General features: G+C 41.6%; 4 protein-coding genes and 1 non-coding gene across 7 annotated transcripts; 2 read left to right on the forward strand and 3 right to left on the reverse strand.

The window, feature by feature from the left end:
- The first annotated feature begins 99 nt into the window (after positions 1–99).
- LOC116188093 (actin-1) lies at positions 100–3,215 on the forward strand. Of its 2 annotated transcripts, none has more exons than XM_031517233.1 (5): positions 100–470; positions 1,109–1,175; positions 1,275–1,668; positions 2,078–2,691; positions 2,904–3,215. In XM_031517233.1, the coding sequence occupies exons 2-5, from the start codon at positions 1,116–1,118 to the stop codon at positions 2,967–2,969; spliced, it is 1,134 nt and encodes a 377-aa protein (XP_031373093.1). In that variant the 5' UTR covers positions 100–470; positions 1,109–1,115; the 3' UTR covers positions 2,970–3,215. The 2 variants fall into 2 exon arrangements, with proteins under 2 accessions (XP_031373093.1, XP_031373094.1); XM_031517234.1 differs by lacking the exon at positions 100–470 and adding an exon at positions 513–598.
- A 102-nt stretch (positions 3,216–3,317) lies between these two features.
- Positions 3,318–5,071, reverse strand: LOC116188095 (clathrin interactor 1-like). Its single transcript, XM_031517236.1, has 4 exons — positions 4,769–5,071; positions 4,354–4,476; positions 4,050–4,211; positions 3,318–3,918 (listed from the first exon to the last, which is right to left on the reverse strand). The coding sequence occupies exons 1-4, from the start codon at positions 4,897–4,899 to the stop codon at positions 3,510–3,512; spliced, it is 825 nt and encodes a 274-aa protein (XP_031373096.1). The 5' UTR covers positions 4,900–5,071; the 3' UTR covers positions 3,318–3,509.
- Positions 5,072–6,492: 1,421 nt separating this feature from the next.
- On the forward strand, positions 6,493–6,565 carry TRNAK-CUU. Its single transcript has one exon. It is a non-coding gene; the product is annotated as a tRNA-Lys (tRNA).
- A 77-nt stretch (positions 6,566–6,642) lies between these two features.
- On the reverse strand, positions 6,643–9,344 carry LOC116187054 (glucan endo-1,3-beta-glucosidase-like). 2 transcript variants are annotated; one of them, XM_031515637.1, is made up of 4 exons: positions 8,532–9,289; positions 7,825–8,397; positions 6,981–7,317; positions 6,643–6,891 (listed from the first exon to the last, which is right to left on the reverse strand). In XM_031515637.1, exons 1-4 carry the CDS (start codon positions 9,006–9,008, stop codon positions 6,866–6,868), a joined length of 1,413 nt encoding a protein of 470 aa, XP_031371497.1. In that variant the 5' UTR covers positions 9,009–9,289; the 3' UTR covers positions 6,643–6,865. The 2 variants fall into 2 exon arrangements, with proteins under 2 accessions (XP_031371497.1, XP_031371498.1); XM_031515638.1 differs by lacking the exons at positions 6,643–6,891; positions 6,981–7,317 and adding an exon at positions 7,450–7,654 and having other exon boundaries at positions 8,532–9,344.
- Positions 9,345–10,191: 847 nt separating this feature from the next.
- Positions 10,192–13,396, reverse strand: LOC116187055. The gene is made up of 3 exons (XM_031515639.1): positions 12,604–13,396; positions 11,732–11,948; positions 10,192–11,248 (listed from the first exon to the last, which is right to left on the reverse strand). Exons 1-3 carry the CDS (start codon positions 12,823–12,825, stop codon positions 10,749–10,751), a joined length of 939 nt encoding a protein of 312 aa, XP_031371499.1. The 5' UTR covers positions 12,826–13,396; the 3' UTR covers positions 10,192–10,748.
- Positions 13,397–16,021: the final 2,625 nt, after the last annotated feature.

The following is a 16,021-nucleotide window of genomic DNA, read 5'->3' on the forward strand; positions in this document are numbered from 1 at the left end:
TCACGATAATGCGAGTCTCGGATGTCATGTTTTCTGCATATTCTCATGATCATGACGATATGAAACTCATGCTTTCAGAAGAGAGAGATGCAATGCAAAATGAGTTCTTCGAAAAATAAAAAATAAAAAATAAAAAATAAAAATGAAATCAATATACTATGATTTCATAAGCTATGTGGGACAACGTCTACCTGAGCTCAAGTTACAGTGGGGTCCCCTGGGGACCCGCTTGGGCTGTGTGGAGGGACCAGACCAACTCCAAAAGACGAACAAAGCGCGAGATGCGGCGCGTGAAGCGGCAATCCACCCATGGGCGCGCGAAGATCCAACGGTCCAGATTGATTTGATCTCCACAGAATGAGCTCCACCATCTCATTCCCTTCCCTTCCATTCAAAAGACGAAAGACTCAGCTCTCTGTTTCTCTCCTTCAATCTTCTCATTCCCTCCCACCATTTGCTCTCTCCGCGAGGTCCCTCCCTCTCTCTCTCTCTCTCTCCCCGCCATTCTTGATCGTTTTCATTTGCTCGTTCGTTCATTCAATTGGGAAATTCAGATTGTTGATTGCATTGTCAGTGGAATTGGATTCTAGTTTCTGTGGTAGTGGCTGTCACATTCATTGCTGTGATTCTGATTGTCTATTCCCTTTTTCCCCATGATTGCAATGAGGATTTGGGTTGATGGGTCCTGCTTGATTTTGTGAAAGAGACTGTCTTTCCATGAAAGTCTGAACCTTTGCCTGCATTGCCTGCTCTGTAACTCTGTCTGTTATCTTTTTACTCTATAGAACATGTCATGTTCTTGCAAAATTTCCAGAATTTATATTCGTAACTTTAGATTAATATTTAGATTTTACTCTCTTCAATTATGGATCGTCCATTTCGTATTTTGCATGTGAAAGGACCGTTGAATTGCCGGAATGAACCGTTTCTGTTAAACAACGCAGGATGTACTAGCAAAACTACTAGCTCTTTGTCATGATTGCATTTTCATTAGCTCTGTGAATGGGACTTTGAAAAGCGATTGAATGGAGCTGCTTGGACTGATAGTAGTCTGCATAACAAATTGTTGTCCTCGCTGTCGTGACTGTTTCATGTCCAATCTGTATAGGTAGAAGATGGCAGACGCAGAGGATATTCAGCCGCTCGTTTGCGACAATGGAACGGGAATGGTGAAGGTAGACTAAACTCTGCTCCTTCCAGCTGAAGCATCTTCAATTTCAGTTCATAAATTTATTTGGTTTTAAGAGTGTGATCCCAATGCTTTTCTCGTATAGGCTGGATTTGCCGGTGATGACGCCCCTCGGGCAGTCTTCCCCAGCATCGTGGGGCGTCCACGCCACACGGGCGTCATGGTCGGTATGGGCCAGAAGGACGCTTATGTCGGGGATGAAGCCCAGTCTAAGAGAGGTATACTGACCCTGAAGTACCCAATTGAGCACGGGATTGTGAGCAACTGGGATGACATGGAGAAGATTTGGCACCACACTTTCTACAACGAGCTCCGTGTCGCACCTGAGGAACACCCGGTTCTCCTGACCGAGGCCCCACTTAACCCCAAGGCTAACCGTGAGAAGATGACCCAGATCATGTTTGAGACGTTCAACACCCCTGCAATGTACGTTGCCATTCAGGCCGTGCTTTCCCTCTATGCGAGTGGTCGAACAACGGGTAAGCAGTTCTAAGCCAATGTTGGCAGGTCTGTCTTAAATCAATTCAAGAATATGCTGTTAGGGAATTAAAGTCACTTAAGTCGCCGATGGATTTTCTTTTCATTCGGATTGAAATCTAACGGATCACTTTGATGTTGGTGCGGTTTAAAGTTTCAAGTTTAATGTGATTCTCATAGTCTCTCTAGTCAATCCAAGTAAAATATGTTTGTGTTCAGTTGAATTCAATTGTGAGTGAGTGAAATTATTTGGATTTTGGATACGTATTGATTGTTGGGTTAATTTTCAACTTAATCGAATTCAAGGCATATCTATTGACTATGCTGGTTTCAGTTCAAAGGTAACTCTTGTAAGAGTAAGTCAGATTCTACTGAGTCATTAATTTCTTGTGCGATTGACACTTTTCTCAGGTATCGTGTTGGATTCGGGTGATGGTGTGAGTCACACGGTCCCAATCTATGAAGGGTACGCCCTTCCTCATGCAATCCTCCGTCTTGACCTCGCGGGCCGTGACCTCACTGACCATCTGATGAAGATCCTCACTGAGAGGGGTTACTCCTTCACCACCACAGCAGAGCGTGAAATTGTGAGAGACATGAAGGAGAAGCTCTCTTACATTGCCCTTGACTATGAGCAGGAGCTCGAGACTGCAAAGACTAGCTCTGCAGTCGAGAAGAGCTATGAGCTGCCTGATGGGCAGGTCATTACCATCGGGGCAGAACGGTTCCGCTGCCCTGAGGTCCTGTACCAGCCCTCAATGATTGGGATGGAAGCTGCAGGGATTCATGAGACCACTTACAACTCCATCATGAAATGTGATGTCGATATCAGGAAGGATCTTTATGGAAACATCGTGCTCAGTGGTGGTTCCACCATGTTCCCAGGCATTGCTGACAGAATGAGCAAGGAAATCTCTGCACTGGCACCGAGCAGTATGAAGATTAAGGTTGTGGCACCACCTGAGAGGAAGTACAGCGTCTGGATCGGAGGCTCGATCCTTGCCTCACTCAGTACTTTCCAGCAGGTTCGTTCATTACCTTAATTACATGCGTCCAACTTCTTTTCCATGCTCTCTGTTTAAATCACTGATACATTAACTATCCGTTCATTCGTTTTCAATGTGATTCCATCATAACAGATGATCCATTAGATCATCTAGCAAGTGATCATACAAAGTTTTAATGCAATTAACCGAATCATATTCTGACGGGCGGGCTCTGTTTATTCTTGATACAGATGTGGATTGCAAAGGCAGAGTACGACGAATCAGGGCCATCTATCGTGCATCGGAAGTGCTTCTAATGAGTACATTTTAAATAATGTTGTTGAGGGAAGAAACTACTGTGCCGGAAAGATGTGCATGATTCAGCAGCTCTTTCTTTCTAGCTAGCTTCTGTATCCTTCTATGTTGTTCTCATATCGGAGTGATCATTCTTTTACGAGAAGGCGAGAAATTGGTTCACTTTTTTCGATTCCAAGTTCTATTGAGAGATTTTCTATTGTTTAAACATGAATTATATATATGAAATATTGATGTTATTATTGTAATAGCTGGTCAAATAGCTTTTCCTATTGGTTCAGAACCTTATCATTGGCATTTTATCGACTTCCATCCCGTTTACGTAACGAGGTAATTCTCGCTTATGTCGAGCCCATACGAATCAATTAAATCTCAATGCAGTGATGGGAGACTGTAACAGAAACTATGTAACTATGTACCCACTTTCTCAAGCACTCCCAAGTCTCAGGTTCCCAACCTAAACCTGCCGAAACGAAACTGAAAATGAACAGAAATTACGAGCTGTAATCGACCATATAGAACGCATCGGTAACAAATCAAATCTATCTAAGTTTTTTCGAAAGAAGGGATTCGGTGCCCTGATGCCCATTGTCACAGAAAGGATGATCTTCCATCACTGCAAAATACTTCACATCTTCTTGTTTCCTCTCGGGTTCTGAGCTGTCATTCCTTGATCTTGTGCAGACCTCCTCCAAGTTCTTGACCAGTAACTCGTCTTCCTCGTTGTCATAAGCATTTCCATGAGAGTTCCATCTCCCGTACATTTTCCATACCGAAGGATTCTCGAAGTCTACATCCAATGAACATTGCCTCTGGCAAAAGCTCCCGAACCCTTTGATTCCTTGAGTCAGCTTCCGAGCTCTCGTACGCTCCTCCTGCCAAAAATGCCTCTCCTGGAGCAGCTTCAGTACCCTCTCTGACAGTTTTTGAACTCTCAATCCCCAATTGAAACTGTAATGAAAAATAAATAAATAAATACATTGAAATGCTAACAAAAGTTTAAAATGAATGTTAGCAAAAAGATTTTCCTAAAACCGACGTGTTTTTATTTGTAAGGAAAAAGAAATTATATGTAGAGCTACCCTTTCTCGTCGATGAACTGAAACTGTGTCATCTCCTTGATGACATCTTTATCGTCCTGAAACTCATCGACTGCACTCTGAGGTCCATGAGTTAGAAGATGTTCCAACAGAATAAGAGCATTGTATGAGATCCGCCAGTTCTTTCTGTCAAATTGCACCAACCTACACAAAGGTATGTAAACTATGATGTACGAGTCATTGCAGCAAAATGATATATACATATATATATATATATATATATATATTTTTTTTTTTTTTCAACAGTTCAGTTATTTACGACGAAGGAATTTATAGCGAAAGAAACCTTCTATGGAGTATCTCGACAATCCTCCAGAAATCGTCGACCTCGAAGGCGGCTCGGGATATTATGCCCATAGTTCGGGTGTCTGGTGGCCATGGATTCCCATTTGTAATTTCCTCTGTCAGTCTAGATTCAAGTCGCAAGAAAATTTTCAGGTTAGAAAATCCGCTTCCTCGGATTATCTCGAGAAAAAGGATGTTCAAAGTCAAGTTTTGCATTTCCAAATAATAAACTTCCGAGCTAGTTAGTCCGAAAACAAAACGAAAAGTCGCCATGCCTTGCTCTTTCAATCAAAAAATTACACCACAGAAAAGGCCGCCCAACACGTATCATCATATGGAAGAAAAATGAAATATAAGCGATCGAACAACCATTTCCATCGAAGAGGAAGAAAGACGGAGAAAAAGATATGGCATACAGTTGGGCATGAGTGACGTCGGTGAGCTTCAACCGAGCGGTCTTGATCTTGTCCCTAAGGAAGAAGGAGGCCTGCCTTTTGAACTCATTGAAAGAGCTGTTCGCCGTGCTTCTGCTCAACATCATCGACATCTTCGTCTCTTCGTTCCTCGGATAAATAAAATAAGAGAAAGCTAACGAGCAAGGATATATCCAGTTTACAAACGCTCCTTGATTGCGAATGGCAGAAATATATGAGTCAAAAGATCATTTTCACATGGACGTAAGAACCACAACCACTCCACTATGAAATACTTCAGACCAACTAATCTCTCTTCAAAAGGGAATTTGCGTATGTAATCTCACGCAATGGAATCAACCCACACGTAACGTTAATATATATGGATATAAATATAATATATAGAGTTTTGAGCCAAAAAAGAAAAAAAGAAAAAACAGAGAGAGAGTCAACGTGACTGAGGATTTGTGAGAGTGGCACCTGATCAGAAATTTGGGTCAGATGCAATTTTGTATGTTGTTTTTTCTCCCTTTTTCTGACCGAACTTCAGATAGCACATCAACTTGATTTGACCAATCTTTGAATGATATAATCTAATTAGGTTACTCTGATCAGCAAATAATATATCTTAGACATTTCGAGGTACGAAGTAGACTTCTCGGACTATATATTTGGCATCGTAATCTCGAGTCGTTTATATTAAAGAGATATCATTTATTCCCCGTAGTTGACGCATTTAGCCACCACGTAGCATATTATTTGTTTTCATATGCGCCCTTTCATCGTGTATATGTTTTATAATTAATTTGTCGCCTCCCTCTTTCTTAAGTCGGTAAATAGATGACGACGGCAAAGCATCGGGAAAAAATCATGTGGTTATAAGCCATCGGTAAGCGAAAATCGACTCTGATTTGGCTCGGCGTCTTTATCCATCGTAACATCAAGATCTTTAACGTTCCGTTAATTTTTTTATGTGAATGTTGAGGGAACTGTGTGATTTGATTGTTGACATTCTATTGATATTCGAATTGTGGAGAGGAGAGCACAATCAAGTGGCCGCAGTCTACGGGTTCGGCGTTGTATTTCGGAAATGACTAATGAGAGCATTTGTTATTACTAATGGTCCATATCGAATTATCATCGTCTGAATTGGAAGTCCCGGCATTGGTTTTCATTTAAAAGCCGTTGGTCCAAATTTTCAACTTGGAAGTGGAATTTTTTATTCGTCAAATGGCAGACGAGAACCCACTCAATACTAATTTCAGATCAATAATTAATAAAACATCATTTCGGTAAATTCAGACGACACCACACTTTTGAACAGGCGTTTATATATGCAAGTAATATTGAACTTTTGGTTGGGTGTTTGTTTCTGCATTCTTCATCTTTTTTTGGGGACTGTATGCGAAGATGCTTACGATCCTTTTTTGTGTATTTGTAATTGTGAATTTTCTTTTCTAACAATTTTATATTCTATACCATCGAATACTATTCATATTTGAGTCGAAACCTTGTGAATGGAGAAAATATATGTCGAGAGATTTTTACCCCTTGATAAGTCAAGTCGATTCGAATTGAATTATTGAGGCCCATTGGTCTTCCGGTTCCGGATGAATTAGTGAAGAAGTTCGTCTACTAGAGAGGCTGGCTAGTGCATCGATAATCAGCCCAAAATGAGTCTTGTCTCCGGAATAAATATGAGGTGCAACCGAGGTTGTCAGAACAAAGCCCGTCTAGCTCAGTCGGTAGAGCGCAAGGCTCTTAACCTTGTGGTCGTGGGTTCGAGCCCCACGGTGGGCGCTTTTTTTTTTTTTCTTCCAGTTTTGCACAATCTGCTGTCTCGGTTTGTAAATTCAACGTGCGAAATTTTACCACCATAGTCCGAAACTGGCTCTCTGTGGCATGGTACATACAATCTGTGATGTTCTAGACATGTCGCAATGCTGGACAAACTGAAATCATAAGACGATATGAAGTTTCATAAATCATAATCATCTATGGTGAATCATCAAATTATACAATTGATGGTACAAAGTTGCAGAAGCTGATCTCCCTGCACACGTCGCACTGTGCTTAAATTAGTTTCTTTTTCGACTGATCTCACATGAACTTACACCCACCGTAACCTGCAACAACAACCCGAATCTCAATCCATTAGAATTGGAATACGATGTTATCCTTGCAAAAATCATGTATGGCTGAAAGTAAAACTTACTTGGGTTAGTAGAAGTAAGCATTCCGGTGCCGGCAAAGTCGCAGTTGTAAGGGAAGAGTCCCTTAGTCTGGTAGTAGGAGTTCATGAGGAAGGAGGCGTGGGACCGCAGATTGTTGGGCTCAAAGCATGGTCCACCAGCCTGAACCGGCTGGCAGTTGATGCCCTGGCTGCAGATGTAGTTTACGTTGGACTGAAGCGCTTGGTCGCTTACTCCCAGTTTAGGGACGCACCACTGCTTCCCTGCTACTGGAACTGGTGCAGCCCCTCTCTTGTGGTGCCCTCCATGGCGAGGCCTAAGGCCGGGGGCTGGTGTTGCAGGCCCTTGACGTTGAGCTGCCTTTACAGCACGGAAGAGAAGAAAATATGATGTTAGGGAGGGTAAGTTCCATCAAAATCCTATGCCAATTTGTCAAAAGATCGCACTGCCCCTTCTTCTAAAATAGGACATTTTGCCCCTTTTTGATGACGATATGAAACCTAATACTAATTTTATTGAATGGGTGTTTCCACGGTGGCGGCCGGTATGCCGTCCTACGGTCACTAACTCAGCCAAGATCACCTTACTACGGTAGAAAGAATAGTAAGAAGTGCCATTTAGGCAACGAACGGGGCGGTGATCGTCCAGTTTTAAAAGGAGGGGGTGCTGGTATCTTTTGAGCAATCGGCTTAGGATGCTGGTGGAATTTACCCAACTACTAATTAGAATCTTAACTCATATCATCGTATATTTAATGCGGACAAAATAGTAATTCACCTAAGACATGGAAACAGAAAATAAAGTAACGGTTTTGCACATCCTGTTAGTGACATGAGAAACTTGGAAATACTGCATGGGCACATGTACCTGCTCGCTGCGTAGGATGCCAATCTTGTAGACGGGCGAGAAGTTTGGCCAAAACAGACCGAAGTTCTTCTCCGCGAGAGGACCCGGTTTCTGGTTCTCATTGAACAGCGCGAAAATGTAGGTCTCAAACCGTCGGTTCGGCATCAGCGGGGTGCCCGTCGACTGCACGTGCCTCAGCAGGTTCCCGTTATAGGCAATGGCATTGTCCATGCCCGGGGCAAGGCCTGCGTCACCCTGAGAGGCCCACCCGGTCTCACCCACAACGATCCCCAATTCACCGTACCCGTAAACGCGCATAGCAATGTGGACTGCATCGAGCAAGGAATCGAACATGTTGGTGTACATCTTCCGGGTGCCCCTGTCATAGACGCCACGGTTGGGCTTAAACAGGCAGTAGTTAGCCTTCTCGGGACTGTAGCCGAAGTACGGGTAAGGATTGACCATGAATGGCGACTTGGTTTCACGATGGAATTGAAGCAGCGGCCTAAGGACCCGCTCGTACATCGGCCTGAAGCGGCACATGCTCGGAATGTCGGCGTTCTCGATGAAGCCGAGGGAGTGTGCTGTTGAGACCTACCAAACGCGAAGCATGTATGTTTATATATAAAAACATAAACTATCATATTGCGAAACTACATAAATGGGATTTGGACCACCATATAGGCAAAAATTTAAAGAGAACAGTTCTCGTATGGTTAATTAATTACCTGAATGGCCCCGTAACCAGCTTGGTTAAGCGCATCGCGAAGGGTCCTCATTGCCGGGACAAGGTTCGAGACTTGGCTCTCGTCCCCCCAGTGCAGTATCTCATTGCCAACGAGGACCCTAATGATGTTCGTCTGCGGGTAGAAAGGCGCGATGTTCGTGGCGACCCACTGGCGAGCATAGCCGATCTGCGTGAGGGCAGGGATGTCACCGTTCGCGGCAGTGATGGTCATGGCGATCCCGCTGTTTGCGAAGCCGCGGAGGATGTCCGGGTTCGTGTCGAAGATCTTGACGCGGTCGATGATGGTCTGCGTCTTGATGAAGTTGGCGACCTGGGCAGGAGGGGGGAGGTTGTCCCCGAGGGTGCCGTAGTTGACGCCGATGGCGGAGGCAGCTGAGAGGTGGAGGAGGAGGAGGAGGAGGGCGGCGGCCGGGATGAGGCGGCCGGCCGGCGGTGCTTTTCTAGTATACCAGGCCATGTGTATTAACTTTAGGGGGAAAGGATAAGACAGGCAATAAATAGCAAAGAGGGGGAAGAGGCTGTTGAGGAGCTTATATACTAATGCACAAAGAGGGAAAGTAGGGGGGAGGTTAATGTTAAATGTGGGGCGGAGAGCACCTAAGCCATTATGGTACGTTAGTTTCTTTGTCCCATTCTTTTCTCAAACTGAATAAGCCGGGTTTACGTATAGAAACAGGTGTCTCGGTCGAACTATACCTCGTGTTAGATTTTGCGAATCGCATGAGCTCGGCGAAGGTCATCCCGAACCGGGATTGGCCGTTAGCTTAGTGTAAATTACTGGTAGCTGCAGTGAGATTAGCTGAGCATGGAGATCTGGAAAGGAGAAGTGGGAAAACGCCGTGATGAGTGGTCGGTTGGTTAGCTTTACCATGTGCCTAAGGAATCCAAAGTCCCTCGTTGTGCGGTGTCAGGTATAGTTTTGGAGGACAAGTCGACAAAGCAAAGGTAAGGATTCTGTCTTTACAGTCAAAAAAAGCACATGTCTTTTTCCTTCTTGGCAGCTTCAAATCAATAGACGCGTAATCGCATTTTCTTTTTTATTTTTCTTTCCCCCTCCAAGAGCGCGTAATCTGATACGAAATTGCGCGTCCTACAATAGTACACGTTTTTTTTTATGAAAGCAAGATGCCTTGAATTTTGTTCTCGCTATTTTTCATATTCTTTTATTTATATCATTTCGAATCGATTTCTTCTGAAGATTTAAAACAATCGTGTCAAAACGTGTTATAGATGTTGATAGCATTAATAAGGGTCCGAGAAAACCACTAATGGGTTAAAACAGTCCACGTGTGCTGTATTTCATTGAATACTGCACAATGGTTATGCTTTCATATGGGAGACCAACTTTTCTAGTGCAAGCTGTATCACCTTTTGTATTAGCCATCGTATCTGACCAACTTCGTTTCACAAATGTTAAGACAAACAGAATTAGACCCACCCGAATATTGTCATGAACAAATGTCAAGACACACAGAATAGACCCGCATCACGTCAACGACTAATGTCAGGGACTTCGGCTTGAGAAGTAAGAATTCATTGCCAAAGAGGGAACCTTAATCCTTAATACAAATTCAAATCTCTTAAGTATGTACCGTCAGAAGCTGCAGCAATATATAACTAGAACGTTAGAAGCACATCGGTATCAGTAACTCGCATATAAATCCTCATTTCTCATGTATTGTTCAATCGACTCTACATAAGAAGTGCACATATCACTTATTTCGCATCCGGAAATACCCAAAAACAAAAGAAAAGGAAAAGAAGAAAATGAAACATCTAAAAATTAAGAAATCCAAAGACAACAAGCACGGCAAAATTTCCCACCTCAACAAAATAAAAGAGGCACGGATTACATTCAGCGTGTCACTCACCCGAAAAAGAAAAAACAAAATACCATGTACCTCCCTCCAAGTATATCCCCCTTTCCATCTTCTTTTTTTCCTAAAAGAAGGCCAAAGAAACGAAACAAAAAAAAAATTGTGTATACAGGTAGACTCAACTTGTTATCGGGCGTATTATTGGTATATTACTTGTGCCGCGTATGGGACTCTCGTTATTCCTTCGGAGTCTGCACTTATTCATATTATCTTCCTGGGACTAGAAAGAAATTAATCCAAAACCAAAAGCCGCAAAAGAAGTCTGCTCTCTTTATCACAAGTAAAAGCCGCAATACCCTGTAAACCAGGTTTTTCCTCCTTCAAAGAGTTCTGAAGTAAGAGTACCTCCGCCTCTCGAGCTTCAGTCTTCTGCTACTATTATTGTTCTCAACTTTCTTTGGCTTCAACAGCCGCTCTGCTTCTATCTCGGACAAGAGGGCAGCGTGCAACATCTTCAAATGCCCACTGCACTGCTTGTGGTCTGAGATGTTTGTGCTGAGTATGTTTTCACTGTCTGGACAGAGCTGTCTCGTGCACTGAGAGTGCCACTTCGCCTGCAAGTATGCGAGAGATCTCCAAGGAGGAAGAGGCATTGAGTTCTGCTTCAGAGAGAATCTCGCAGCCTCAGCCATTACTTGGAGGAACTGGTTCAGCCTCGATAGGGATCCCACGTATACAACTGGAAGAGATTTCAAGATTCTATCGTACGATGCAACGGCTCTTGCTATCTCAAAGTGGCTTTGGAAGTCGATATCAATGATCAGGCGATCAGTAATTCCAGACTTCGTCACGTGGACCACATCGATATATTCGTGATCCCCTGAAGAAAACGGAAAGATGCAAGTATTTAATATACCAGTCGAATAATATCTACTAACAAGTCAACTAATAAAAATTGAGATAGAGATGCCTGCAGCAGTAACATGGATTGAAGCACGACCCAGTGGCACATGCGGTGCATGTCAAAATAATGAGATGAAATAGAATAATATGCTATAGCGACTGAGGTTGATTGATAACAATTTTACAGAATTTACTTAAACCAAAATAGATGGATATTTTGGAAGGAAATTATCATTTCAGTGACAAAATAAACATTATGAAAGATTGGTATGTCCCATTAAATGGCTTGCCACTACCCTTATTAACTGGGCCATAAATCTCAGACACAGTATTCTCGATGAAGAGCAATATGGAAAGGACCTTATGAAATGAACAAAATGAGATTGCTGCACAGAAATACTTAATCAGCCAAATGAATCTAGGATGATCTTTTACGAAGAATTTCATGGTAATCGCTTACCTCCAGGAACCTTGCCCGTGCCAGGCCACCTAGATGAACACACCGCAGCATCATATCCTGAACATCTGAGAAGCTTCACTAAGGTGAACCTGATGCAGGTTGCATTACATGGATGTGCCTTGACGAATTGAAGATCGTTCTCACTGATCGACAGTATGAGAGAATGAACAACTGACTGCAGATCACTCTCATGTTGATCCATTAAGCGCTTGTGGAACTGTAAACAACAATAAGACTATGTTTCAGCTCTGTGTTTAGTCCAATCCAAACAATGCCAAAACAAAATTTCAGAATTAAAGGGAGCCCATCAGCTCCAACAGAATTAAAGGGAGCCTAATCTCAGCTCACATTCAACCTATTTAACAAGAACCCCAATTGCGCCCTCATTCTTTATACAGGAATGCCTCCTCGAGCATCAAGCTATCAATCACCAGCTTAAAATAAGTCCAAGATCTAGCTCTACTTACATTCCACCATGAGCTAATTGACGCAGTGCATAGCCTAAAAGAACCACTTTTGTTTCATCAAGTGGTCTGACAGTAACCATCAAATTCATCCTTCCAAAAGGAATTGCAGAGACCAGCAGATTGACGAATTTACTAATTTTCAGTTCATATTAAACTTCTATAATTAAGGGGGGGAATCAGTTTATTCCATCATAAGCACAGAACCAAATTCAATACAATCTGTACATGAGTAAGCTCATATGGCAAGCAAGAACACCAACGGTTACCACTCAATTCTAATAAACAAGACCAGAGTAAATTATCCACATAAATAAAAATAAAAATCAAAGTTTTTTTTTTTTCACAAGAACGTATCAACCAAAGAATAAAAACATGGAGGGATGATAACGTAATTAAATCAATTACCAAGATATTATCAGCAAGTTGAGCGAGATCGCTGAACCCTGAATCGCTGTCGCTGCTGCACCAAGAATCCCTCCCCCCGCTCCCACCGTTCTCCAGAAAGTCGCTCACCATCACCGCCAAGTCGTGCTCGCTCTCATGGCTGAACCCACCTCCAATTTGGCTCAATCCACCCACCCTCGAGAAGAAGTTATTCCCGGCGGCCATGCAAACCGTGCAATCCATCAGGCACGGCCTTAATAGGGATCAGATCACAAAGGTTTCTCCTTCTCCCACTCTCCGCTGTTCATGCCCAAAACCCAATTAATTGGACTGACTTCACACAGACATAGCTGCGCCGAGCTCTAATCCAGCCAGAATTCCGAAGACTGGATCAAAATCGATACGTTTAATCGATACCAGGTTCCAAATTGTGAGAAGTCTTCCTTTAACTTGGATTTGCTTGTCTAATTCAGGTGGTTTCCCCAACAATTTTTCAGAAAAGATGGAAGGATCGAATTGTTCCGTCCAAAACCCTTGCTCAACGACCTTCTATTGAACACGTAACGTTCAAAGACGATCAAAATTGACTCCCTCCCGGCCGGCCGCGGAACATCACGGAATTCCCTAAAGACCAATCCGACCCAGAGCTGAGGACGAGAATTTTGATTCGAATCTATGGATGGGTAGAGAGAGAGAGAGAGAGAGAGAGAGAGATGGAAGAGAGAGAAACAAAAAGGGAAAGGTCTCTTCTTTGTTCGTTCTGTTGCAGAGAGAGCAAATGATAGGAGGAAGGAAGGAAGGAAAGGAAAATGAGAGGCAATTGGGGAGAAGCCCATATAAAAAGCGTGAGCAGGACGAAATAACGGTTATGCCCTCCTGTGATTTTGTTAGTAATAATCGGAAATCTCGTGATTTATGGATAAGGTGTCGCGGGTGAGTGGTCCAGTTGAATGGAGACGGTAAAGTAGGAAAGGTTCGTTGGATGCACGAGGGCTTAATTACATGCCCAAGCCGAATAAATGAGAATTGCCAGTAAATTAACAACTCTTTCCCCTTTCCCTTTCGCAAAACCCATCCTGTTATCTACAGATAGATTCAATTCATGTGCACATCCCATATGACAAGAGTCGGTTATGTATGGGGTTGGTTTGTCCAGTAGGACCAATCGACGAAAATAATATCACGACCGGTAGTGGCATTACATGCGACCAACCTCGATAATTCACGTACTAGCGAAACTGTTATGTGTATAGTAGGCTTCGCTTTGCGTAGGAAAAAGAAAGTCCCCGAAGTATATATATATATATATTAATGAAGATAAAATTTTTGAAATAAAAGGGTGAATTTTATAAATATAAGTCATATTCGCTAGTGTTTTACATTATTGTCATTTCAATGAACGTATGAATTTTATCTTTCTTTTGAAACTTCAAAATTTTCGAGAGAAATGAAAAGTCATTTTGTTTGAATGTGACATATATATTAAATGTTGTTGAATAAGTACATTTAATGGTTGTAATTTCAAATCAAATACTTAGATTCGGACGGCACAAAAACAAGTTAACGTATTTTTTCAGAAAAATGCTTATTAATTGGAAGATGGTGCATCTATCTTTGGTAAGCTAACAGTCACCGGCTAATTTAACAAGTTATTAATCTCTTTCCGTTCAAATTGATCCATAATTAAAAAGGGGCAAATTGGTCAGTGCGTGATCCCTCAGGGGCAACTAGGTGAATTCGAATTTTAAAAACTTGGAGACCAAGTGAGCAAGCAGATATGCTAAATTTTGACATAAAATAAAGGAGATGGAGTGGAAAGATGGGCCATAATATATGGAAGATGACGTGAGTCACACGCACAATTCCCTCTTACGTCAGTCATTCATTTTTATATTTATTTTTTTGGTATTATCATTACCATATATACCTTACGTAGATAATAATTCACCAATGACTAGGGAATTTTTTTCATTATTTTTAATCTTAAAATGGGCATATTTACAAACGAATGATTGAAGATAAAAAAATTTACAACTAAATGTGCATATGACTTGTTATCATCGAGAAATTCTTTGGTATTTCTACGTCGCCACGTGATGCAAGGAAAAATCAATTATAAAGTAATAAACTCATAAATGGGGTGCTAGTCACATGAAAAATGAGGTGCTCATCAAATGAATAATTGCAATGGTTGTTGCTAATTTCAATAATTTTATTGGTTGTTACTCAAAGCACCATTTTGAGGTATGATCATTTAAAAATTTCACGTTATTATTAGATAAATTCAAGAAACTCGCAGTCCGAAATTATTGCAAAATCAATTATCAATTAGAGGTATTTCCAATCGATTCTCACATCGAAAAAAAAGGTGGTCGCTTTTTTCGAACAATAAATTTAGTTTAAAAATATATAAGAATCTACGTGCTTTCATCCATCTGATATCTGAGGAAATTTATATATATATATATATGTATATATATATATATATATCTTTTACATTAGCACATTGGCGCAACGTCTATGTAGAGTTGATATATTGCATTCAAACATGATCCTAGCACAGTGGGCCAACTCAAAGTTCAACGTTCTATCATTTACTTCATTGAAATATCTCGAATTCGTCTTGTAAATATCATATATCCAGTCAATTAGGCTTCCATGTTAAGATATCCTAGACCTATCAGATTTCATGCGGCAAGCAATTCGATCCAATTGCATTATGAATTATCAATATCTTTACTATGGAAAAGATATGGTGGATAAATATTCCAAATTGCCACGAGAATTTCAAGGGAAGGAGTTCCTAATTGGAGGAGTGATTAGCTGATGTTATTCTTGGCGTGCATCAAATGCCAAAAGATAATCCGCAAAGACGTGTTCCAATTTGAATGATTTTAAGAGGGAAAGTAATTTAGAAATTAATTTTTTTTAAAAAAATGCAATTTTGGATCAGATAGGAAAGAATAATCTAAATGGAGTGGGCCCAAATCATTAATTATCTGATAATAAAATTTTTTTGGGGGGAAAAATATTAGGGAGGTGAGGTGCGTAGAAATTACTGGGAGCCGGGGGGGTGGGTCGGGGGGCCCACTGGCCGCTAACAGTAGATGTCTTGTACAGCATCTCTCTTTCAGAAAGCGGGGACAGACAGAGCGACTGACAGCCGTCCGATGCATCGCACCGCATCGCACATTTTAGTTGTCAGTACCTTTCCTTTTCTAGCTATTGATTGATGTTTGATTGGCTCCTTTTTTTTTAATCTTTTGTTCTTTTTTTTCAGATGAAATCGCGACAAAAATCAGTTTTAAGATATTATTTTATATAATCAAAAATCACTTCGAGCAGTAATACTTTTTATTGCTTCAACATAGAAGAATCACCGACGGTGCATCAAATGTAAAAAGGACCCCAACAAGCCGAGTAAATGCTCTCTCCGCCA

The sequence above is a fragment of the Punica granatum genome, chromosome 8 (genome assembly GCF_007655135.1).
Source record: "Punica granatum isolate Tunisia-2019 chromosome 8, ASM765513v2, whole genome shotgun sequence".
Taxonomy (NCBI): domain Eukaryota; kingdom Viridiplantae; phylum Streptophyta; class Magnoliopsida; order Myrtales; family Lythraceae; genus Punica; species Punica granatum.

Bases quoted from the DNA above. Each gene is read 5' to 3' on its own strand.
- LOC116187054 (XM_031515637.1), bottom strand. From the start codon at position 9,008: ATGGCCTGGTATACTAGAAAAGCACCGCCGGCCGGCCGCCTCATCCCG. The intron at 8,398-8,531 runs GTAATTAATTAA...CGCGTTTGGTAG, and splicing joins CTGGTTACGGGGCCATTCAG to GTCTCAACAGCACACTCCCT. The intron at 7,318-7,824 runs GTACATGTGCCC...CGTGCTGTAAAG, and splicing joins GCATCCTACGCAGCGAGCAG to GCAGCTCAACGTCAAGGGCC.
- LOC116187055 (XM_031515639.1), bottom strand. From the start codon at position 12,825: ATGGATTGCACGGTTTGCATGGCCGCCGGGAATAACTTCTTCTCGAGG. The intron at 11,949-12,603 runs GTAATTGATTTA...TGTTGTTTACAG, and splicing joins AACTTGCTGATAATATCTTG to TTCCACAAGCGCTTAATGGA. The intron at 11,249-11,731 runs GTAAGCGATTAC...CGTTTTCTTCAG, and splicing joins CACGGGCAAGGTTCCTGGAG to GGGATCACGAATATATCGAT.
- LOC116188093 (XM_031517233.1), top strand. From the start codon at position 1,116: ATGGCAGACGCAGAGGATATTCAGCCGCTCGTTTGCGACAATGGAACG. The intron at 1,176-1,274 runs GTAGACTAAACT...TTTCTCGTATAG, and splicing joins ATGGAACGGGAATGGTGAAG to GCTGGATTTGCCGGTGATGA. The intron at 1,669-2,077 runs GTAAGCAGTTCT...CACTTTTCTCAG, and splicing joins TGCGAGTGGTCGAACAACGG to GTATCGTGTTGGATTCGGGT.
- LOC116188095 (XM_031517236.1), bottom strand. From the start codon at position 4,899: ATGTCGATGATGTTGAGCAGAAGCACGGCGAACAGCTCTTTCAATGAG. The intron at 4,477-4,768 runs GTATGCCATATC...ACTTGAATCTAG, and splicing joins GACGTCACTCATGCCCAACT to ACTGACAGAGGAAATTACAA. The intron at 3,919-4,049 runs GTAGCTCTACAT...TTTTCATTACAG, and splicing joins CAGTTCATCGACGAGAAAGG to TTTCAATTGGGGATTGAGAG.